The sequence below is a fragment of the Colletes gigas genome, unplaced genomic scaffold, assembly GCF_013123115.1.
Source record: "Colletes gigas isolate AHSC1104 unplaced genomic scaffold, ASM1312311v1 Colletes_gigas_Sc00005, whole genome shotgun sequence".
In the NCBI taxonomy this organism is placed as follows: domain Eukaryota; kingdom Metazoa; phylum Arthropoda; class Insecta; order Hymenoptera; family Colletidae; genus Colletes; species Colletes gigas.
The window spans coordinates 9,333,174-9,359,355 of NW_025106634.1; the positions used below are offsets into that span (position 1 = coordinate 9,333,174).

Sequence of the window (26,182 nt, forward strand, 5' to 3'; positions counted from 1 at the left end):
GAAGGCAGAACGGATGCTGCCTTTAATTGCACGGCGATCATGTTGATTAAATATCCTCGAGCGATAAATAAATTTATTAGACCGATAATAGAAGAAAAAGTACTGCTGTTCCGATTATGCAACGTTACGTACATCTTTCCTTCAAATAAATCTCGAGTTTAATTGGGGAAAAATGGCGCTGCAGATCGTCCCGATAGCCGTCCGAAAGAATCCTCCAGTTAAACTTAGAAATCGTTGCTCTTGTTTCGCAGAATGATTTTACAAAGCGTGCTTTTTAAGTGTCGCTAATACGCAGGGGAAAAGAAGTTGATGGTCTGCTTTCGCGAAAGCAACGTTACAAGTGCAACTCTTCGAGAAGATGTTCATATATTCGTAACTTTCTAGTCGCAATCGACATCGAAGAAATCGAGGTAACTTTCGAGGGGAACTTCATCAGCGAGACGTCAGAAAATAATTTCATCAGAAATTATTTAATTGTTTTTTTTGGAATTATTACTGTAGAAAACAGTGGAAACATCAAAGGTTATTGATTCACATTGTCGTTCATTTTGAATAATCTGTCGTATTGGGTTACATTTCAAACCTAACCTCTGAGATACTGAATGTGGTGCACGTTTCTTAGTTGGAAACCAGGGGTAATTGGATAGTTGTGGTAGTCGAAGGTCGGTTTTGCGTTGTTTGAATCGGTGATTAAGAAGCAGCGAAAGTGACCAATGGAAAGAAAATGGCTTGGACGAAGGCCTCGCGTGCGAGAGGGGTCGAAAAAGATTAATGAGATGCTTTCCACTTCCTCGCGGAGTTACGTTCGCGCCTCCGGTAGTTGGCGATAGTATCGCGAGGCCACAACTCGTAATACGTCCGCGCGGAATGCGCGCCAGTGCCCGTTCCATGCTCGGGAACGAGATCGAGGATGAGCCATGGTATTCCGTCCTCGATCTCGAATACCATTGAACGCGGAAACGAATCCCCCGTTTACATTAACAATTATTGCTCTTCCACTTCTCGTGACTTTATCGTCCGTAATAGGAATCTTTTACGTTGCTGGCTTTATCCAGCATCGACAATCGTCGGAAAATCATCGTTATTACCTCCGCGATACCGTGTCGTGCATACTTTCAGACCAACGTTACATCATCGATCCTTTCTTCCCGTTGTTTTATTTCACCAACCTTCCATTGTTCTCTCGAACAACCTTCGCGGAATTTGGAGGTTACAAAAATGATCTTTGTACGGTACAAGTTTTTAAAGTATTTTTAAATTTTTTCTTTTTCACGTTATTAGTGCCAGGGAAATTGTTTAAAGTTTCAAGGGATTGTAAGAACGTTTCGCCGTTTCCGTTTTTCTACGCCATTATTTGTAAGCAAACATAATTCTTGGCGTGTCTACACGGAATGCACGACGTGACTTCCTCGTAGTCAAGTTGAAGATCGAGGATACTTTATGGGTGTTTCTTTCATGGGGCAACGGATCGTAAGTACCTCTGGTATGGGAGATCGTGACGTCAATTGTTGTAATATTTTTATGGACGTTCAAGGTACTCGAATGTTAAAAAAACGTTTGAATAATAAACGAATAGCGTCATTATTGATTCTTTACGAAATGATTTATTATTTGGAAATGCATAGCCGTTAGATTATCGAATTTTTTTTTACCAGAATAGTGTTTATACGTGATCAATACTTCAAGTTCAGGGTTGCGTTCGTCTTAAAGGATTTGTGGTTTCGCTTTGATGATTTGCATCTCTATTGGTAATCAAATCCACTTTCGATGATATCTGTTCACGGTCGAATTTTACTTCTATACCAAGGCGAGCTAATTGGCGGATACCTTGGACGAGAAATATAGAATTTCTTTCTTCTCAGATTATCATAGTACAGCTACGATAATTATTCTCGATTTCTACTTTCCATTTCCTCGAAGGTAACTTATTCCACGACAATGGTTCGTTATGTTTGAAACGCTTGATGATTATTAATCACGACCACGAGGAAATTATATACGCGTTCGTAGTTGTTGTAAAATTTATCATTATCGATAAATTCATTTCGACGACTTTCTTCGCAGGTTTCATCAAAAGCAACCTTGTTCCATAGTAATCGAATTTATATTTAAATGAAAACTTTGAAGTTAGGAAACGTCAATTATTTTCTCGTTTGGTCTGATAATATCGATCACTATTCACATTTGGATATAACTTTACGAAGTGCAAGTTTGGGTTCCAAGATGGCGTCAGTGTTGTTGCAAAGGTCCTGTATATTGTTTCGTCCGTAAAAATGAGATAACGTTCTGTTGGAAGTCAGGCAAGGGCATCGCGTGCACAAAGAACCTTAAGAATCGCTGAGAATCGCCATTGTTCCGTTTTCATAGAACGATCGCGAATACCCAGCCCCGTGGAAACGAACAATCGGGGCTGGCTTTGCAATTCGAGAAGTATCCAACGGCCTCCCTCGCGACGAATCAAGATCACGGATGACGGGCCCAACGTTCCAGCGTGGTCCAGCGATCTGACAAACGACGCACGCTCGCGGAAATGGCTCCTACAGCGATCGTTTTGCAATTCCAAGTACTTTCTAGTACGGCGTTATCGCTGGAAACCCGGTCCAGTTCGTAACACCATCGCGTGGCACTACGGCCGCCATTTTTCTCGGTCAAGATCGCGACTCGTGGACATTCCACTGCAAGTATTTATCATCCAAATTTGTTTTAAAATTTATTTAAAAATAGAACGAAATTATTTCTTTTTGAAACGTGAATCGTTGCGTAATGATATTGATCACGGTGAAACGTAAACGACCAGCGATCGTTCTGCAATTCCAAGTATTTTCTAGTCCGGCATTATCGCTGGAAACCCGGTCCAGTTCGTAACACCATCGCGTGGCACTACGGCCGCCATTTTTCGCGGTCAAGATCGTGACTCGTGGACATTCCACTTCAAGTATTTATTATCCAAATTTGTTTTAAAATTTATTTAAAAATAGAACGAAATTATTTCTTTTTGAAACGTGACTCGTTGCGTAATGATGTTAATCAGGGTGAAACGTAAACGACCAGCGATCGTTTAAATAGTAGGGTATTATATTAAATTAATTGTACGATATTCTATTAATTGCACAGTTCCGCGACGGTGAATATCAAGTTCGTAATTATTATCGATGCACCGTGGTAATACTGGTTCATCGCGAATAACCAGTCAGAAAGCATTCTGTTCTCAGACCAATTATTGCAAAAATTGCTTTTATCGGGGCAATCGACTGGTAAACTTCCGGCTCGATTCCGTGTCTCTCATCTCCATTTTGTTAGAAGCGTTCGACGTGGAGAAACGCATTTGTAAATTAATTAACCCGTCGCTAGGTTAGCGTGGACAGTAACGAAAACAATAAAAATTAATTAAGTCGTTCATCCCCGGAATTGTTCCTTTTTTAATTGGCGCCCGGGTAATTTATTAAATACATAATAATGGACGATCGACGTATACTATATGGTAACGAGTGTCAGTCTTGCGTGTCTAGTAACTTGCGGGATCAACACTTGCAATTACGTTAATATCAACGACTGGCTACGTTGCACAGGGTGTTCTATAGAACTCAACGCGCCGTAGAAAATGGCGGTGCTTAAACAGTCTTTTTGTCCATCCGTTTTTCATCCATCTATTTATAATTATGGGCAATTATTATAGCACAATGGGTCGAGAAGTTGGGCTAGCATTTTTTGGGAATTTTTTTTCGAACGACAGAAATTTTTTTTTAAGAAAAAAAATTTTGACAAATTAAGAACTCGTGGAATGATTTAATAGATTTAAAAATATTCTCGTCTCGTCACTTTCGCCTTTCGTTACATTTATTCCATTTTGCAAATAGTTATCTGATTGTTTATAATTAAGAGCAATTATTATAGCACAATGGGTCGAGGAATCATACTAGCATTTTTGGGGAATTTATTTTCGAACGACAGAAATTTTTTTTTAATAATTTTTTTAATAATTTTTAACAAATTGAGAATTCGTGAAATGAGCTACTAGATTGAAAAATATTCTTGATTCGTCACTTTCGCCTTTCGTTACTTTCGAGTTTAACGTGACACAGGGTATATCGAGGGTTTCACATTTCTCACGATCTCTCTTCAATTATTAGCGAATCATACGTCGGTCGGTGGTTACCGGTATTTGTTTTGCCGGGCCTGAGAGTTCATGGACGTTCGACGATACCTCAATACCTCGTTACAGTTCGTTCTCCGTTAGATGAAACGTATTGAACGCGAACACGGTGATTAATTAGGACAGAACGATGTTCCATCGAGGCCGAAGAAACAAGGAAGTATCCTTGACGGACTGCACCGATCCAGGAAGCGATCGAGACCCAATAATTTCTGACAAGCAGCTGGAAATAACGTTTTCGCGATCCCCATAAACAGGATATAAAATCTCAAGGCTTCCTTCGTTGTCGTTTCGACGGATTTTTATCTCGTCGGTCGATGGAAATGTCGCCAAACGATGGCCAACGATCGTTAAAACGTCTGGTCTTTCTTGTTTCCAACGTTACATTGGTGGTGTCGAACGATAAAAATCGAGGGAAGATGTCGCGTTAAGTATTGACTCGGAATATACGATATCCGCTTGCAGATAGATCTGGAATATTAACGTGCACGGATAAAGAGATATAAAGGTACCATTCACCTGCCATATTACTCTTTAGATCAGATTATGGGTCGTGCTTTCCTTCTTCGCTTCGAACGGTTTTGTTTCCTAGAAATACTCGTCGATAGATTGTAACGACCATCTTCCTTCGCGATCAACGGTTTTAAAACTAAAAGACACTCTCTTTTACAAATGAAAATTTTTTTTAATTTTGCCCCGATCTCGTATCGAATTTAAAAACGAGATGTTCATTTTACCCCCGGGAGAAATCCGATAGTCACGTTTAAAGTGGATCAGAGTCAGATCGTATCGGTCGTAATGCCGGCGTAGATCCGGAAGTTGATGGTACTACAAATGTTACGCGGAGGCAGCAGGAACTGTTATTATGGAAATGAGTTCGATTCCTAATTGAGGAAGAGGTCCATTTGCGAGGCAACTTCGAAATAATTGAAACACCGCCTAACGACGAAAACACGGTTCAACAGAAACTCCGCTCGAGGTTAATGGGGAACGTTTACGGCTCTATTAAGAAAGTGAAGTGGGTGTGAGGAACACAATCGTTTATTTCTATATGCATTTGGGGGAGTTTTTTAGGGCTCTTTCAATCCTAGTTTTATTATTCCCCATCCCATCGTAGTTTTGCTTATTGGTTGTAGTAAAAAGCTGTGTTGTGTTTGTGAACGTCAAGGCAATTGGAATCAGATCGCCCGGCAAGCTTCTTCAGAGCGCCAATGCCATTAATGCAACACGGTTTCTCGCGGTACGTGGCTGAGGCAAAGGGGTGAAAAACGCGGGTTCGTGATACCCTAGGAGGCAGATCGTGGCTAGGAAGAGCTAGAACAGATCCGGAGGCGCACGAGAAGGTGTCCTGATGTGGAAACGAAGGGTTCTCGAAGTCCCCCCTCAGTGGTCGGACCCGTTTGGATTTTTGTTCACCGCCCGGGAGAACCCATCTGCGTGTGCATATCCTGAAACGAGGCCGATCGACCATTAATTCCAATACTCTTTCCTCTGCCAGCTCGCCTCGCGCGTATCGTTTTCATCTTCGCGCTTCCGTCGAGGTACCTCTCCTCGGTCGTCCCCTCCGGATTTATGGCGCGGTGTCGTCCTCCAGGACTCCGGGGGGGCAACCTGACCCCCGGCAGGAACTCCGGGCGAAGGAGGAAGCGGCCCGTAACGCGAGCAATGCCAACACACCTTCGTTTTGCCCGGAGAAAGATCCTCCCCAAGATGCTGTTGTGTGGTGTGTGGTGTTTAATTTCTTCGAGAAACGTGTTAGTTTGCATGGAATTTACGGTGAGAACCAATTTGGAACGCTTAAAATCGATGAAAATTGTTTAAAAAACCGGGGATGCACCGAGGGGGGATCGAACCCGCGACCTCCGGATTATTGGTCAAGCGCCCTACTCGCTCAGCCAACGCCGCTTCACTCTTTGCTTTGCGTTAGTGATTCATTTTTATCTTACGGGAATGGAGGGTCGTTGATTGAAAAGTTTGCTTGTTAACCCTTTGCACACCTATGTCGAGCGTGACTCGACATCAATTTTTATCTCAGGAGCTCATTTTTTCAAAGCATGGAGATATCATACACTTGAAAATTAAAAAAACAATAATGTATGTTGCGTTAGCACGTGGTTCTAATAAATTTCAGATCCCGGAATTATCTTTTAACATAAATAATACTTTATTAAATTCAATAAACGTGATTAATAAATAAACAATTGTAAGTAATATTCTCCTTTATGTTCGAATTCTTCCAGTACTCTTTAACACTTTTTACTTCCACGTTCCTATTGTTATAGTCAATTTTTAATATAAAATTAAAAATTATACTTAATTATTGATCATTTTCATTGGATATATGAAAATTAACTTTTAATAACTTTTTTCCATATTACAAGACTATTTCATAAGAATTTCATTATATACCATTTCAAGATATTGTTATAGTCAATTTTTAATATAAAATTATTAAATAAATTTTTTTCATGTTAAAAGACTATCGAAGAGAGTTGCCTAGGAAAATAAGGTCGTGTTTATTACATGTGTCCGTTCCGTATTACGACGTCCATCAAGCCTTGAATACTGTTACGCGGATATTACGCTCGAGATGGTTCGATACGTTGAGCGTTTCTGAAAAATAATCATGGCGTGAATTAATGCGACAAGTGTCCGCCGCCATCAACGGATCGTGGTATTTAATGCACCGTGCGACCCGTGTCTAACGCGATCGCGGAATCGGAGTGGAACATCGACGCAAACGAACCGACGAAAACCCCCGTTCGAACATTTGTTTTCGAAACCGTTTACAAACGACCAGCAAGCCTCGCGGAAACAAGGCTGAGGATAATTACGACGCCGCGGAGAACTCGACCAGGACGATTCACAGACGGATCGTCCTACTTCGATCGAGATTCCACGAGTTTGAAACAAGTTGGGCGGCCATGGCGGTCGAGAAACAAAACTAATCGCTGACCGCTTTCGAGTTGGGGTTTCCCGTTGCTGCAAACAGGATTTAATACTTCATTTTGTTTTTTCCCAATGCGTACTATATAACGCCTTAGAATTCTCTACGAAAAGTCGATCCTTATTTTCGCGGCTACCTTGTAGAAACCTTGGAACACTGGCGCCCTCTTCGTGGAGCTTTTGCTTTCCGCGTAACACACAACGCCTTAGAATTCTCTACGAAAACTCGATCCTTATTTTCGCGGCTACCTTGTAGAAACATTGGAACACTGGCGCCCTCTTCGTGGAGCTTTTGCTTTCCGCGTAACACACAACGCCTTAGAATTCTCTACGAAAACTCGATCCTTATTTTCGCGGCTACCTTGTAGAACCTTGGAATAGTGGCGCCCTCTTCGTGGAGCTTTTGCTTTCCGCGTAACACACAACGCCTTAGAATTCTCTACGAAAAGTCGATCCTTATTTTCGCGGCTACCTTGTAGAAACCTTGGAACAGTGGCGCCCTCTTTGAGGAGCTTTTGCTTTCCGCGGAAGCAACGACGCCCCGCAATCATTTCCAAGGCGTTCTTCGAAGGAAGTATCCCTCCGCGATACTGGCGGAATCCATCGTTTTTCACAGTTCCTGGTGGTCGTAAAGTTGCTTTACAGTTTTTCCCAGGACTTTGGGCGAACGAACCCTTCGCGCCTTTTACGGTTAGGTCATTATCGTGGAATCCTGTAAATGTTGAAACGGTCGAAGAAGCTCCGGCCAGTCAGGATGAGACACCTCGTTACGCCGCCGGACACTCCAGAAACTAGTTTCGAAGACTGGATAATTCATGGTAATTTCAAATGATACGCGCCACTCGCGGGTGCCCAGGCAAGAAATCGTCTCATCGTTCAGTCGCACTCTGTATCTTTGTGCAACCACAAAAAGGTGGGAAAAGAGTATCGGGGAATAAGAAACATTCGTTGAACGTCGAACAAATAGTTTTCCATTACTCTCGTTCGTCGTTCGAATAAAACTAGCCGCTATGTCGAACGTGTTTTACGACTTCCATTGTCAATAGGAGAGTGAAAGAAAGTAGCTTTAAACGGCCGGAGCATTAAACGGTGCAATTAGCGAAATTTACGAGCCGTCTCTGATGGGCAATTCCCAAGTAAAAGGACGACATCTCTCGGCTGTAAAAGGAAGGTGGCCAAGCGCGATATTAGGCGGCTCGATCGCCAATTCCCCTCCCCCCCCTCCTTCAACGGTAGCTCGTTAACTGCGCGAAGTTTAATGACTGCAATTTACATCCGACACCGTTGCAAGGTATGTGTAACAGGTTTGGTCGTTCCGTTTCCGTGTTCGTTCGTACATCGTCGGACAATGTACGACGCGGCTCGTTAGCGGCTCGCCCGCTAATTGTATCGAACCCCATTGTCTGAATGTCCGTAACCAACACGCCGCGGTTGTAACCGATCGCGTTAACCCGGCCTCCACGGCGGACGAGGGGGACGGGGGTGGCCTGGGAAAGCACGCGAACGCGAAAACAAACTGGAACAAACGTCGACAGAATGCAATCACCATTTTGGAACCTTAAAAAAATCGATTATTTTAAAATTGAATTTTCTTAAAGTGCCCCGCGAGTTAAGTTATTCCGAATCGAGAGAACAGTATGTTTTTAACTGTATCGGGTTATCGTATCACGAGTTGACACAAAGGCAAACATAACCTCGCGCGGAGATTATTCTAATTTCGCGAAATGTTAATCAAGTTTGTCTCTATTAACACTTTGACTGCCACGTCAGCCATATATGGGTGACAGAACGTTCAACAGTGGAACTAAAACAATTTATTCTCAAGAAAAGAAATTTTAATAGGCTTCGTAAATTTTAATGAAGTTACGAACGTAACTACTGGGACAACTTTTAAGTAGTGTAGTTTGCAATTGACCAAACTCAAAGTTTTGGTCTTGCGAACAATTTTAGGATTTTGGACCGGCAGTCAACGTGTTAATGGAGAATCCACTTCCCACGAGTCTTCCCAGACACAATGACGTCCGCTTATCGTCCCCGTGAACGCATAAATCACCGACGATGGGTTGGATAATGCACGGGCCCGGTGTTCTCTTCTTCGAGGAATGGAAATATTTTATTCTTGCATGCTATGTAAAATTCGATTTGTTTCGACCAATGTCGGACAATTCCACGCGTCGAGGAAAATCATCGACGAAACTGTCACGGACGGAGACGCGATTGGCGTTGCGATGAAACGAACGGGACACCGTCCTAGCAAAATGGCGGCGTGTGAGAACACTACGGGACTGAACGTCCATGGTTTTCTGGATTAACTCTTTGTATTTCTACATCGAGAAGTGTATAGGAATTCTTAACCTTGAATGTGAATTTATCGAGAAAGATATCTAATTATTATTGAGATTTTAAAAACATTTTCACGTTTTCCATCATTCCTCTGAGTCTTTGTGGCATCTATTTTTATAAAGTTGGATATGTAGGGTTAGAACCTTGTTAATGTTTGTTTAAATACCCTTATCGGGTGTTTAGGAGCGCCATTGTAGGAAAATACATTATGGAACAATCGATACGCGTCCACACAAAGCGACAATGTGTTTCGTTATTATGCGCCGGTGGAGCATGAAACCATAAATACCAGTTTGGCTAGAAAACCATCGGAACAAGTCGAAGAGAAAATTTATTATGCAACCTAGAGTCGAAATGTAAACAGAAAATTATCGATGCACGCGTTGGTCATCGTAACAGCGAGAGTTTTGTAACGACGACAAAGCAAAATGGCGGCCTCGTATTTCCCTATCGATCTAATTGACATCACGCGTAATTTTTTAGTAAGAGAAACGAAGAAGAGATATTGTGTTTCTTTGTTATGTAACCTTTGTTACAAAACTGTTCGTTGTAACCTTAGATTATTTTCTCGAGGGGGAGGAAGATCGAAATCCTTAACTCGACTCAGGCGGGACCGACGGTTATCTTACATTGTTGACGTTTCGCTCTATGGCTCGTTTGGAGGGTATCGCATTACAGTCTACGATTCTCGGAGGCCCAAGTGTTCTTATAAAGGGTGTCCAAGTGATATTTTTACGAGTTTTACGGCCACTGTCACGTATACGTGACTTTGTGAGCTAGCAGACGTCGTTGGCCACTGTATCAGTCGGGTTGTCAACATTTTTATCTTTAAGTTTTCGGCAAGATGATTTGTGTAACGTTCTATCGTCGATACGTTATACTTTACGATTGTCACCATTTCATCATACATCCAACTTATTACGTTTGTTGAGGTTACATTTATAATTCCTTATACAATATTCCTAGCATCTTCGTGTATCTCACTTTGGTCTACAATATCAGTGTCGACGGACAGCGGTCATTGAAGCGTTAAAATAATCGAACTTTTCGAGAGGTTGCGTTACCTTATTTTTCACGAGGAATCGTTCGACTGCAGAAACGCCCTCTATGCGAAAGAGTCTCTCGGAACTGTCGGGAAACGATGTCAAGCGGTCGAAAGGTAAACTGTCGAGGGTAAAAAGGAGACTCCGGGAGGTCTCGAAGTTATAAGACCGGACTGACGACCTCTTACTCCTGTTTTGGCTCGAGACGTCGAAGCCGGAGACCCGGTGACCCAGAACTTGGGAAAGCGGAGCCGTTGCAAGGTACGCCGGGAACTCCACCGGACGATCTCTTGCGCTCTAATTGCACGTGACGCCTCTCGCGCAACTGGCAGAAACTTTCATCTCCCGACAGAGGTGGAAGTGCCCCTCGGGGCTGGTCAAGGTGCCCGGCCAGACGGCCGCCATTTCCGGCTTTCCATCCTCGCGCAACGATCGAACACGCGAAATCGTCGACGGAATCGACGGGACGCGTTCACCGGCGATGGAAAGCGACAGTCACCGGAAACGTCCGTCGCGAACCACTCTTATGATCGCCCCTCAAAATGGCGGCGCCTCCTCCGTTCGATCCATCCTCGCCTGAGATTTTCGATCATTAAATTTTATTTATTTCATCCACGGGATGTGCTGTGAGTGTCATACGAGTACGAATGCAATTTTCTACCGCCATTTTGCGGAATTAAAATTGTCCTTTTACCTGGAAATATCTAAGGGTGCTTGTTGAGTTTAAATAATTTTTCTGGCGAACACGTGCAACTTGTACTGTAATTTAAATGTTGAATTATTGGTTTTCGAAGAGGATAGCAAGAAATCGGTTGATTTATGTATCGCGGTCCATCGGTACGAATCATCGGTAGAACCAGGGTGCTACAGCGGGGAAAAAACGATTCGAAAAAGCCGTTAAGCAACTTTCGCGCGGTACTTATATTATAAACATCGAATATCTGGGTCGTGATCGAGAGGCATCAAGATCCCCTCGAGACACGAACGTATCCCGGTGCGCTTCGAGACACGCGATCGATTCCGGGTAATCTGTGTCAGGAATGTAGAAAGGATTCGTGCGGCCTCGTGGTAAAATTTTACGCAGTCACGCTTGTTCGATAGAAATTTACGATAATTACGACTCGTTTAATAACAATTAATAAATTTACACTGTCTCGTCGAATCGATGGATCTTTGATAATTTATGGTAGCCATCTTGTCGCCATCGTGGGTGAACCGACTGTTTACTTTGGAAACTTGTTCACGTTGTGTGGACCCGTTTAAAGATGTGTTACAGAAAGGTTAGCAACTTTCATCAACAAATATTTCCTCGTTAAAGTTTTAGCAAACGCGTTAATGGTGTTTCGTTGCTTTCTACGCCATTAGTGACAAGTTTGCTTCTTCTTTGTTTGACGTTTCCCTAATCTACCCAAAGTTAACACGTGAGTGCTTTCTTTGCGTTGCAACTAAACGGTCAGTTTTATTTAGGATGTAAAATATTAGTCGGACCTTACACGCCTCGAAATTTATTTTCGTATCACAAGCATGTTCGGAGCTTCTAAAAAATATTAAAGAATATTTTAAACGATGGGAAGACCTTGGTATATTTGATCGAGATTTGGAATCTCGACTGCCCTGGTATTTTTACTTTCCGGTATATATTTTTACTTTAAAGACTCCTTGATCATATTTTAATTATTGAACAAAAAGAAATTTTTTTTTTATTATTCCTGCGTATATTATTAATACGATTGAGTATAAATAACTGAATGAATTTAAATTGAGACAATTAATAACTAATCAACAGTGGGGAGAATCCTCTCCTCTGAGGCACGAATCCACGAACAACGCGAAGTTCGTCAGTCGCGATCAGGAAGACCAACGAGTGATACGAGTGTGATATCAATTTATTGTTATCTTACATTCCTTTAACTCGTAATAAACTAACATCTAATCTTGTAACAAAATGAAATTTTACATTTCATTCTTATGTTCTCATTTCAAAGTCTGGTTGGACTTTGACTATAATCAGTCCATGGATAATACTGATTGAACCTTTTGTTTTATAGTTGCTCCGCCACACATAGGCATTATTTATAAAAATGAGAACTGACAACTACTGACACCATATAGCTATTGTTACTGGCTACTGTTGATCGCTGCTGACCACTCCTGATGCTTCTGACAACGTATAACGATTACAACTTGCTACTGCTTGCCCCTGCTGGTCTCCACTGGACTCTGCTAGCCCCTGCTAGCCCCTGCTGACTACTGCTGACCACTGCTGACCACTCCTGATACTTCTGACAACGCATAACGATTACAACTTGCTACTGCTTGCCACTGCTGGTCTCTGCTTGCCCCTGCTGGTCTCCACTGGACTCTGCTAGCCGCTGCTGGTCCCTGCTGACTACTGCTGACCACTGCTGACCACTCCTGATACTTCTAACAACGTATAACGATTACAACTTGCTACTGCTTGCCCCTGCTGGTCTCCGCTGGACTCTACTGACCACTGCTGACCTTTGTCAACATCCTCTGACATGATATATATGTATTAAAGCTTTGTATAATGTAAATCTATGAATAAATGATATAATTTCAAAGAATTCTATGTCTTCTCGTCATTTTTACCTTCCTTTACCTCTCCAAAGCATTCCCATAGTTATAAGATACCTGCCACCTCTTCCATTATCATGTCCTCCTCATAACAAAGTCTAAAACGAAAAATTAACTTTGAAATTCTCAAGTTCTCTTCAAAATTCTCGCCCGAAAAATTTCTATGTTCCTCGGGAAGATTTCAGCGGGGTCCCGTTTAAATTTTTGAAAGTCCTGAAACAGCTGGAAAAGCCTGAAACGCCGAAAAAGACCTGAAACAACGAAAAATTCCCGGCAGCTGGAAAGTCCTGAAACAGCTGGAAAACCCTGAAACCCCATAAAAGGCCTGGAACACCGAAAAAGGCCTGAAACAACGAAAAATTCCTGGCAGCTGGAAAGTCCTGAAACAGCTGGAAAGTCCTGAAACCGCTGGAAAAGCCTGAAACACCGAAAAAGGCCTGAAACAACGAAAAATTCCTGGCAGCTGGAAAGTCCTGAAACAGCTGAAAAGTCCTGAAACCGCTGGAAAAGCCTGAAACACCGAAAAAGGCCTGAAACAACGAAAAATTCCTGGCCGCTGGAAAGTCCTGAAACAGCTGGAAAGTCCTGAAACAGCTAGAAAGTCCTGAAACAGCTGGAAAGTCCTGAAACAGCTGGGAAGTCCTAGAATTTCTTGGAAACGCCGAAAATTTTTGGAAACTCTGAATTTTTAGCAAAGTTCTGAGTTTCAGGACCAAGAAGTTTCAGGGAGTCTTATAACTAAGGTAATGATTTGGAGAGGAAAGGAAGGGTAAAAAATGATGAGAACACATAGAATTCTTTGTAATTATATCATTTATTGCCATAGATTTACATTATACAATGTTTTAATACATATATATCATGGGAGAAGTTATTAACAAGGGTCAGCAGTGGTCAGTAGGGGTCAGTAGGGGTCAGTAGGGGTGAGCAGGGGTCAGCAGGGGACAGCAGAGGCCAGCAGAGGCAAGCAGGGGCAAGTTGTAATCATTATACGTTGTCGGAAGCATCGGTGGTGGTCAGCAGTGGTCAGCAGAGTCCAGCAGAGGCAAGCAGAGACCAACAGGGGCAAGCAGAGACCAACAGGGGCAAGCAGAGACCAACAGGGGCAAGCAGGGACAAGTTGTAATCGTTATACGTTGTCAGAAGTATCAGGAGTGGTCAGCAGTGGTCAGCAGAGGTCAGCAGAGACCAGCAGGGGCAAGCAGGGGCAAGTTGTAATCGTTATACGTTGTCGGAAGTATCAGGAGTGGTCAGCAGTGGTCAGCAGAGACCAGCAGGGGCAAGCAGTAGGAAGTTGTAATCGTTATGCGTTGTCAGAAGTATCGGGAATGGTCAGCAGCGGTCAGCAGAAGTCAGCAGAGGCCACCAGTGGCTGGCAGAGGCCAGCTGAGGCCAGGAGATGCTGGCGGGGGTCAGCAGAGGCTGACAGTAGCCAGTAGTAATCGTTGTACGTAGCGAGAAATATAAGCTATGGTCAGCAGAGGCCAGCAGAAGCAAGCAGAGGCTGGCAGAGGCTGGCAGTAGCCAGTCTTTATCGTTATACGTTGTCAGAAACATAAGCGGTGGTCAACAGAGTCCAGCAGAAGCTAGCAGGGGTTGGTAGAGTCTGGCAATAGCCAGTAGTAATCGTCATACGTTGTCAGGAATTATCAGGAATAGTCAGTAGTGGTCAGCGGAGGCCAAGGTACGCAACTCCTTCGAGCTTACGGTACGCATGATCTGGCACAGTGCAAGAAAGTGGAATGAGGTGTCCCCGGTAGACCCAGGGTCTGGCATCTCTGGTCGTCGTCGGTTTCCGACGCGAGGAAGCTCGTCGTAAAACGTAATTGCCGTCCGCGTGGTCGGGTATTGTTAACGCACTGGCGATTTTCTCCTCGCTACTCGCTCGAACGATTACCGTTCCAACCTTCTCCCCCCCTCTGGGACGGAACAATGAGCGCTTCCCTCTTTTTCGACGTCTCCGGCGCTTTGTATCCGCGCGCGCGTAAAGGGACTGCTGTCGGCGTTATGGAAATCCCCGTGTACTTTGCATGTTTCCCCGTTCGGTATGGCCACGCCTGATTACCATTGAACGAGAACAATACGGAAGCCACGGCGACCACTTTGGCGTCCTCTTGTTTGCAATTCGTTCCTTTCGATTGACGACCGGTCGTACGAAATTGTTTAATTCCTCTCGTCGGGCATCGCGTGTCTCCTCTTTGCTCTCGAACGATAAACGATTCCGATGCACCCCATGGACAGTTCCAATAAAGGCAATCCCGTAGGAGCAGCAACAACAACGGATTACATGTACGTTATTCCCGATCGTGATGATGAATAATCAGCGATCGGGCGTATGTAAGCGCGATTTTTCCACCCTTGAAGCTTCGTGTTCGAAGCCATGAATGACGGGAATGAACTCCACCGACGCCCACGCCGTGCACCGCTCTGGGCGAGCACGCTACGAAACGTATCTCGTGGCTGAATCCGTATCTGTATCGGTCACGAAACTTCCTGTCACGATTAAGGTCGAACCTTCCCACCGATCGATCCCAGAGGTCAGCCACCGTGCAAACGTGCAACGAACTTTAATCGGGCATATAATATTGAACCTGCAAACCGCCATTTCTTTTCGGACGCTTTGGAAAGCAATTTAAATTCGTAGCATTTTCCCGCCGTTTCCTAACCCTGGCAATTCACGTCTTTGAAACGTCAGAAACGTAACAAATTAGTGCAACGAACTCAAAATAATATTCTCAAAGATACGAGTTGCAAATATAATCGTCTGTTACGCAATGGCGTCAACTTTTATAGGTTAGTTTGTCGTCGATCCTACGAAATTGAAGAAACATTTGATTCCGGTCGACGTGGAGAATTTCTATGGGCGTGGAGAAGGTTGCATATCCTCGATACGTGGAAATAGTATTAAATTAGATGATCACCGATTGCACAATGGCTAAAAATAACTGGACACCGAACGAGATGGGAACGACGCGATTCCTGGAAGCGATGGAAGGCCGTGGAAATTTCATAGAGTGGCTTTCGCACGCATACGCCTCATGACAAATCGGATCAAGGGATTTCCAAGGATCTATCCGTTTAATCGATCGGTTCTGATCTAGCCGCGTTGCGTCACGGAAAGGACGGGCAACGTCTCGAGGGCGTGCAGCCTGAGATCACGAACTGGTTTAACCTAACGCGATCGTAAAACAGTCTCCGTTGTATTTTGGTGAAATAAATCACAAGTTGTATTCAGCAGTAACAAAAATCAATTTCAAAGAACATTAATTAATAGAACGAAATAGATACTTCTTGCATTATTATAGCAGAGAGAGAAAAATGGAGCTGTGCTTATAAACGCTTGCCTATACAGACGACCATCGCGCCATCTGTCACAAAAAAAGCGCGATATTCGAGGTTACGATGGTACGGTTTAACAGTCTCGATATCGAAATCTTCTCGAAACAGCGTTAATATTAATATCGTGTTCTGAATTTGTAGCGTAAAAATAATTTCTCCGAACACGAGTTCTCTTGGTATCGATAAAGTCCTAAGATATTTGTATCGACTACGCGTAACACGAATATCTCTATCGGGCTCCACATCCGGCGTATTCGTGCCACGGGCATTTTCCAGATGCTTTCGACGAACGGTTAATTCGATTCCGTTAATTATCGTAAGTCGTAACGTCGTTGCTATAACCGCCTAACGTGGCTGCGGGGGTTGCGCGTATCTTATTACGGGGTACCAAGATAGCCGATCGCGTCCACGACTTATCAGATCGAACCGATCCCGGACCCGTAACGAGCTCTCGATCTTTGTCGAACTGTAATTAGGCGAGTTTTGTTACTAGAAACGCAGAATCTCGACAAACGACGCCCCCTACCGTCGACCACAAGAAGCTAAGAGCCTAGACTAGTCTTTCGATGCGTTTTGCGATCTTTTTAATCAATTTTCATCCGCGCGGTCATCGCGGCAGAATCCTTTCGATCTGCTTTCTCTTTTGTTGCGTTTACGCCGACCGTCGATTGAAAATTAACACTTTCACTCGATTTAAAACGCGTGGAGATCGAAATTCTTCTATTGGAAATAGGTGGTGGAATAAAAAAACAATTTGAACGATGTAACCTTTAACTAAACTTTGTTAGAAACACTTGGAGGTACGTCTGCACGGTTTAAAAGAAACATACAGAATGAAAAGGTCAATGACGAAAAATTGGTCCCCTACCCTCAGAGCCAATTGGTCCTATACTTTGTCTAAACAAGCCAAGGAAGGGACACAGCTGCGCCCTCTTGACTTGAAACGCGCAACACACGCGTGGGTGGTTTTTGTCACACAAAGAAAACTTTCTCTCTCAGAAGAGAAAAACCAACATCTTTGCACGTATCTAATTGTTGGGGTTCCGTTTGCCTCTTCATCGAACCATTTCTACCGAAAAATTACCAAGAAACGAACAAAGAACGTTTCGTGTCCATTATTAAACAGTCGTTCTAAAACCTTCTAAATCGTCGATCAAAACAATAATTAATAGCGTTAATTACCTCGACTGATCGAGGGTGGAGAAACGACGAGGGTGCACCGCGAGGCACTTCCGGTAACGAGAGATATCGAAGCTCGAATTAATGATCGCGTCGATTAAAAGGTCCCCGAAGATCTCGGCCAAGATCAACGATCTTTCGAACGTAATGGAGGGCTCTGGACGTCGGGCGTCTAGAAAGTTGCCGCTCCCCATCATCGTAAAAGGAAAGGAACCGAGCAGCGACGGGGATTCGATTCGTCTCGGTTTCCTTCCCGATTAAACCAGCGTCTCCGCTTAAGGGAGCATTCTCATTCGACGGACCGAAAAATCGACGCATTGATTCGTTGCAACCTTAATATCAGAGTGTAAAAAGTAAACTTAAACTTGCAACAGATTAACACATTGACTGCCAGACCAAAACTATACGATTCTTTGCGGGACCAAAACTTTGATTTCAGACAATTATAAGCTACATAACCTAAAATTTGTTTTTATTTTTATAACCTCGCTAAAATTCATGAAATTCTGTTCGAATTTCAACTTTAACGTTTCATCCTGAGAATGAATTGTTCTAGTTCCATAATAAGGAATCCTGTCACCCATATATGGATGACGTGGCAGTCAAAGTGTTAAACAGCTATACGTACGGCGACCTAACCTCAAACCAGACGCGTTCCTGTAATATAACTGGTACCTAAAAAATTTCACTGTTAATTAGAAGACTGCTTCCTGGGCGAGAGATACCGATAAAAGATTGGACTCTTTAACTACAATTAAATAACGAATGGTCGAACGATGCTTCGGGTTAAAGTTAGAGCGATAATCGGGGTCGCGATGGAGACATTATACGACGCGCATGACCGCGACGACGTAGTCACCGTCTCCGTGAATGTTTCCCTCGGACAGGACAACGGTGATTAGCCGGGGCGGTTGTTGGATTTACACTCAATCTGTTTCGTTCGAATCGAACAAGCCCTGGAGACTCCGGAGCTGCCACTATAACGACGTTAAGTGGACAGGCAGGTTAAGCAGAAGGAGTTCTATTTAACCCCACTGTGTTTCCTTCCATTACGGTACAGGTTTGTGCTCCTTTGGAACTCGGTAACTCGATCTATCAAAGACAGTGAAGATCTTAAATTCGAGCAGATGCTTTCCGTTGCGTCGCTACGTATTACAGGTTGAAGGCCATCTTTCCAAATTTAGAAAATAGTTTATAACCTAGGCACCCTCATCCCTTGCAACGACCTTGACTCCAACATCCAATTACCAAAACTGTATCCTCCCACGTCTTTCCATCACTCAAAATTTCCTACATCAACCAGAACTCCTCCGACTTGTAACGTTAAGAAAAAAGAGTCATCCCGTTCAGTTCGTTGCAAACATCGAATACCGAAACCTTCGAAAAAACGCTACTCACAAATTACCGACTAGCTGTATCTTATAATTTCAACGTAATTCGGTTGTGTAATGAATGATCACCTATGATACACTTTTGTTCGTTTGGTAGCCTTCGTGAGATTTCGAAGAATTCGTTTCGCGACGATTCTTAAAATAGAAACCGTTACGGGGTTAGCACGTTCCAGACAGGCTGGGAACGAAATTCGACACCATGAGATGTTTTTCTACACAGAGATGGCATTGAGCCTCGCGGAGTTTCGGTTTTTTTTTGCCCGGTGGCCGTTAGTCGATAGCCGTAGAAAAGGACAGCGAGCGAGAACGAACGAGAACGAGCGAGAAAAAAACGAGCGTCGAACGAAGCAAAGGATAGCGAGCGAGAGTGAGCGAGAAAGAACAAACGACGGTTGGAGAAAAGAATATTTCGTTCTGTTGACCAGCAGTCTTGGACCTTAGAAAACTTTGAGCAGCATAATTTTCTCTTACATCTCAAAGAATATCATTTATGCAAAAGTTAACAGGAACTAAGAAAGTTTCGCAAACTATCGATATTTGAACCATCTTGGAGGTTAAGCAGTTCACCTTTTAAGGAGATCTCTCTTCTAGCAAATCCAATTAATGTACAAAAAATTCCACTGATGAAATTAGTGCTTCCTGCGATCGTCGATCCCACAACCTGTCGAGTTGCTAGATCGAAAGGATTTATATGATTTAAATAGCAGTTGCTTGTGAAAAATGCGAATCGAAAGCAGATAGCCTGCAACAGTATCTCTCGATACATAGCCTGCGGACTTCTAGATGGACTCTTAGATGAAAAAAACAAGCATATTATGTAACAGAATTTTTTAAAAATCCCTACTCGTTTTCGAGATATTTATTTCCTGCCACACGTAACGCGCAATAATTTAGAGATTATATAAAATTCAAACGTAGAAAAACAGGCGGAGAGGTCTTCCAGATTTAAATACGTTTGGCTTGCATAATGCACATGTCGAACCGGGGAAGATACAACTTTCTTAACACCTTTCGCGCCCATTAATATATAAACTGGAGTTTGTAGTTTTTTGTCGACGCGCGTGGATGCTGGGAAGTTTAGAATCGTTGAAAGATGTAAATTTCCTTTAATAAGAGAAAGGCATCGGATCAAATTCTTCCTGGTGAACGTCCATTAATTGTAGGGCCACGTTGCAAAACGTTTTAACGTACTTTCTATGGATCATAAATGCCCGGGTGATCCCGCGGAACGCTTAACGAAGAACTTCGTTTAATCGTTCAGGATTTCCGGGAATCATTTTCACATAGTAATTGAAATAATCATTCGAGAAGGTTGCAGACGCTTTACGTTCGAAGTGAATGCAAAGCGTCTGCGTCACATTTGAACGCCCCCTTCGTATTGGAGAAGTAAATTGGACCAAACGGTTGGTTTATAAAATGCAATATAAAAATGGTGGCTGTTGCAATGCTTATTGTGTTCCTATTTATTTTTTTCCCATTAAGAAAATTCGCGTTGCAATAATGGTTCATTGTTTATCGCTGCAGGAGTGTTAATTCGTATCGTCGGAATGCTAATGCGGGCATCGTTTCCTGTTTCAGAAGCAGTCCAAACAGATTCTAGTCCAAGTGGAACCGTCCATTATCCAAACGGACATCGCATCTTTACAGTAAAGGTACAAAGTTCGCAATCGAATTGCTATTTCTTGTCAAGATCGCCTCTATAGTATTCGTCGACTTAAAGAAGGAGTCATTGAACGAAGAAGCTGCTCGACAATTTAAACTGCCAATTATGAAACAACTGTCGGGCCAATAATGACGCGAATACCGTTTCACCCCGAACGTTACCGCGCGAAATGTCGCTAAATTAGTCTTAATAGCTGCTTCTTGTTCAATTAGTACTAGTTTAAAACCCAAGCATTTATCGAATGCTCAAGTAGCTTTAAGTATCGAGTACGCCTTCGTTCGATTGCTCGAACGACTTCATTTCGATTTGATGGCCCTATTCGCGAGCAGGATATGTTTTGCAATTTGCTGAATTTGCCAAGACAAACAAGGGAGAACACTCTATACTGGAACCCGTGTTGGCTCATTAATTCCATCTCGGCTTGCTACTCGTTTGCCTTCCGTTTTCTACTCGTTAATCTTCTCTACGAGACGCAGTTTCATTCGTTGCCGCTGGCTAGTAACACGACCGCGGGGAAAAAGTTCTGTTTAGAAGCGTTCGCGGGGATCCATTGACCTGCGATGATCGTGGAAAACATCTCTCTTAATATGCTCGACTAATGCAACGTGATTGGCGCGCGATTCGCCATAGCAAATCTTTATTGTCTTTCCCGTAGATAACATTCATATAGGCGTGAAAACGTGTCCACGTTTTCTACGTTGCATAATATTGTAAGTTAATATTAATTTCGTCCTAGTTTTATTTTGCGTTCTGTCGGCGACTTTGGGGGGCTCGAACGATGGAAGAGAAATTTTTACAACCCATATTATTAATATTATTTAACCAGTCATATTATATTTATTTATCTGGAGAAATCATATTATATTTATTTAACTGGAGAAATAATGTAGGAATCGAGAAAAAACCGGAACAGAAAGAAGTAAAGTCACGGGGATCGAACCCACGACCTTCGGATTGTTAGTCAGTCACCCTACCGATGTCGCCATTTCCTCACCACTACTAGTCCACTATTAGTGACTTCTTTTGTGTAGTTTCTGAAGATTTTTTATTTGAACACGTTGAGTGTTAAGCGACTTACAGTGTACACTTTCAATAAAATTTCTAATAAATGTATATATTCGCTGCAATTCGAGTTTTATATATGTATACATTGCTATCCAAAATATATGCCACAAATAGAATCTATTAAATAGGTCAATCGAATGTTTACAATCGTAATATCCCGCCCCCAATTTGTTTGGACTGTAAATCATACTTGTTACACATATGTACGTGACGTTAGCCTCTCATGGGAATCGATGCGTATTAAAGTCAGTTTCTACGAGGAAGTGGATTTTTTATCGGATCCCTATGGGAAACTGTTACGCAATAAATTTTCCTTAGCGCATTAATACCATGAATACTCTTCCAATTGTTCTGTTAACTCCTCTATCGAATCTGAGTAATGTAATGTGTATTCTTCTAGCAATTAAATTGTACGAAGAATACGTAATATCAAAATTTATAGTTGCCTTTTATTTGCTACTATCGAACAAATTATAATGCATAAATAAAGTCGCGCATATTTTACGAAAATCGAATTTCGTCGCGTTCACTGTCCAGTTTCTTAGCGGCGTATCCAAAAGCACGGCGCTATGACCCGTATACGGGTCACGGACAGCGAACACGTTGAAAGAAAAAAAGTTGATTCTTCGAGTCGGCCCCTCGATTTATCGAACAGAGTGATTTACAGAGAGATCTCGTTACAGTCGAGATCCCCTTGGAATTGCTCGATCCAGAAACCGTATTATCAGCGAAGCATAGAGACACCCGGCGGCGAGCAGAAGAAGAAGGCGAGTTAAATATCTCGCGTCGCTATAAAGCTGTCATTAACCCGTTTTACGAAGGTAATGGTCGGTTACTGTCTCGTTCCCGTGTATGAATCCCGGGGCGTACGCCCCGCGGACGGCGCAAAGAAATCCTCGGCTAGCTAAAAGCAGAACGAAGTCTCTCGTTTTGGAATAAAAGAAGAAAAAAAAATACGATGAAATTGAGGAAGCGTTCGATGGAAGACTCTCGGTGCCGAGTTGCGTTTAATTAACCAGCGGTATTATAATGAGACGAGTGATACCGGGACGAGGACAGTGCTATAATGGCGCACACACGCTCGTTCTCGCTTAATACGTTACTCTAAGCTTTTCCTGGTTAACGATTGATTATACCCCTAATTACCCGGTGGAACTGGTCATCTTCCGTTCCCCAGATTAGATTTATGCGGTTAGGTTGACTTTGCTCGGGTTCTTGCCACCGAAATTGCTTTTTCCTATCGACAGGGAATATCGAGAATGTTTATCGAGGTCCGGTTACGGGGAAACTAGAACGTCGAAATTTTATAAAACGCGAAACGATCGAGATATTGAGGCCTGAACTCGTCCGTGCTATCGAGAATCTTATTAAGTTGACCAGGTTTTTTTTTTTATAAAAAGTGTTGAAATCCGGGTGGTCAAGTAATGCTCCTTTTGTATTATAAAAGTTTATTCATTTACGTTGAAATCACGCTGAACTCGACTGTGAAGAATAACTTAATTTGCAATGGAATCTGGCTCTTGGACTCTTGGACTCTTGGACTCTTGGAATGTCTTAGCAATAGTAGAGTAAGAGGACCCTTAGACCTAGTGACCAACGAGCCCTGTGACTAACAGACGATGACGTATCGATATTTAGCCTAATGTTCACCTAACAAAAGAATGATCAATGATATGTACTCGATATAAGAGAAAAATATTCGCTCTATTAATAAAAAAATCGATCGTAATTTCGTACGGATCGAACCTTCGTAACGGTTCGAGATTCTAAGCCGCGTAGGAAAAAGTAAAAATCCAGTTATTGCATAATTACCGCCACTCATCACATGGTTTGTCCGTATGTTGAACTTCGAGAATGTTCATACTTGGTTTCACATTAAGATCATCGCGTTTCTTCTCGGGAGAAGAGGAAACGTAACGTTATAAATAAAAAGAATAATTGAAGCAGGTTTAATATTTCATAGCACCCCGCGAGACGAGAATTCTCGTTTCCCTGATTTTCAACGTGAAATTCATCAGCATCCTGATCGACGAAGACGAGATTCGATCCGTAAAGATCGTTAAAAGATAACGCAATTAATTTATGTCATTGATATCGACAACGAAAGTAGCTCTTTGATTTTATAATGTCACGGTCTTGTTGAGTCGTTCTTCTCTCCTATTTATTTTTATCGCATTCTTTAACAGCGCTCTGATATATCCTTGCACATATATTTCACACGCCTTCCTTCCATTCCATCCTCTTGTATATTTATAATCCGGGCTCGTGTAGTTTCCGTGTTCCAAGCCACGGCTACACATTTAATTTGCACAAACAGAGGAATTAAAACATATTGTAAACTATCTGATAAAGTAAAACAGTATAAAAATACGGTAATAATTACCAATCCCTTTTCAGACATTGAATAATTCATTGCACGTATGAAAAGTCGTCTAATAATTGTCAGCGCTCGTGGCACTCACTGATTCGTATACTATATTCTTCATATTATTTCATAATTGAGGTATCACTTACCCAATTAACACCAGAACTACCGACAATTATAGCGTGTTTATTTGTTCCAAAGAAATTGAAACGATAGGTACGCAGAGAAATATATAATGCAATCGAAATAAGTGTTTATACATGTACTTATACAGTGTATATTGTCTTACAGAAAATTACGATTTTTCAAAAATTCAGTCGAGTAAATTTTTCACAAGTTTTATTAGAAATTACAAATGGGTCATTTTGACTGGTTTGGTAGTTCTAGTGTTAATATCGTTTAAAAGAAATTTAAAAGATGGTCGTCGAACGTGGTAGACTGGGCGTTGAGGCGAAGAGGTTATGTTGGAGGTTTCTTTCCGCGAGTAAAGAAAGGAACACACACGCGACGGGCTGGAAACGCTATTCAGAGGCGGTGTTGTTGAACAATTCTCGGAAAAAGGCTGACGCAGGAGGGAAGGATCTCTCTCCGTGCGTTTAGATAAGATTCTATCGGAGCGTGTACGCGGCGTCTATGGAATAAGTGGCAAGAATTGTCGAAGAGTACGTTGACCGATCAGTCAAGCAGACAGATGGCTGAAGGCTCCGTTCGGGAAGCTTATTCTCCGCCGGCAACGCGTTCGTTCAAACTGGCCAGGAATGGCCTCGATTTTCTTGGGAACGATCCTCCCGTGGATGCGTTTCGTATCAAGATCCAGGACTTATATACACGATAACTCGATCTAAAACTCGCCACGCAGATCCTCCGACCCGATCGGAGACCGCCACGTGACCGGCCGTTTCGTCGTTTTTCCTTCCTCTTTAACCTCGAATTTATTCCACGCGCGTACGACATTCAGTATTGAAGATCGATTTAAAATATAAATCGACGCGTGTACCGTTCAACGAAGAAGCCTGAGATATTCACATAATTATCGGCGAAGGAACACAATACGATTAATTGGATCACGAAACTCGTTCTAGATTTAACGAACGAGTGGGAAATTTAGTTTCACATTAAAGCGTCCAGGTGGCGCGTGAGAGTCGGCGAGACTTAACGCGGCGAACATCTGATACGTCTATCATTAATTTCGAAATGGAAAGATTAAATCAATCGCCATTCTGCGATCAATGTTGTCGTATTATGGATATTTAATATTCTTGTAATCGTGATCCAGACGGGACGTATTATTATGTATCTTTCGCGATGCGTATCTGGGAGATTTATGTTCAAATCTCTCCGATATATTACGTCATAGTTTGGGCACGCAGAAGACCAAATAATGGCGCATTCTAAATAAATTTCGATGCACGCTGTCGCTCGTAAATATCGGTACGCTTGGAAACGTTGCTGATCTTTGAATTATTATATTTTCGAGGAAAGAAATCGCTCGATAATCTTCCTGGGGTCGTTTTAAAGGTCGAATCTTCCACTTTCTAAGACGAGAAAACTTGGAGATTCTTTTCCTATTGGGAGGCCAATAAGAAAGTGAAAAGTACGTCGCGGTTTATTTTTTCGCGTGTAAAACTATCGAACAACTTTTACTCGGACACTCCTGGGAAAAATTTTAATGGAGGATTCTAGAGGCCCAAATAAGACGAAAATCAAGAATACCAATTTGTTAATAAAGGCTTCGTTAAAAAGTTATTAATATTTAAAGTTTCGTTCGTACTGAATTTTTTTCTCGAAAATGCGCAAGATTTCGGGGCTATGTCTATTCACTAAAAATGATTGTAATTGACCCCCGCAACCGAAAATAATTTTTTTAGAACGTTTTGAAATTTTTTTTTCTGTCCAAAAATTTCACACCTTCTCGAATTTTTTTCTGGAAAGTGTGTAGGATTTCGAGGGTATGTCTATTCACCAAATATGCTTGTAATTAACCCATGCAACTAAATATAATTTTTTTAGAATGATTTGGAATTTTTTAATTTCGTCGAAAAGTTTCACACGTACTCGAATTTTTTTCTCGAAAGAGAGTTAGATTTCAGGGGTATG

General features: G+C 42.4%; 1 protein-coding gene across 3 annotated transcripts in view; it reads left to right on the plus strand.

The window, feature by feature from the left end:
• The window catches only part of LOC122395257 (heparan sulfate 2-O-sulfotransferase pipe), a 74,469-nt gene that overhangs the window by 38,318 nt on the left and 9,969 nt on the right, over positions 1–26,182 (plus strand). For 2 of the 3 annotated variants that reach the window (XM_043392699.1, XM_043392701.1), the window contains exon 3: positions 20,571–20,644. In XM_043392699.1, coding sequence (XP_043248634.1) covers positions 20,571–20,644 — 74 coding nt within the window. The remainder of the gene's footprint in view (positions 1–20,570; positions 20,645–26,182) is intronic. The other variant, XM_043392700.1, reaches the window with a different exon arrangement.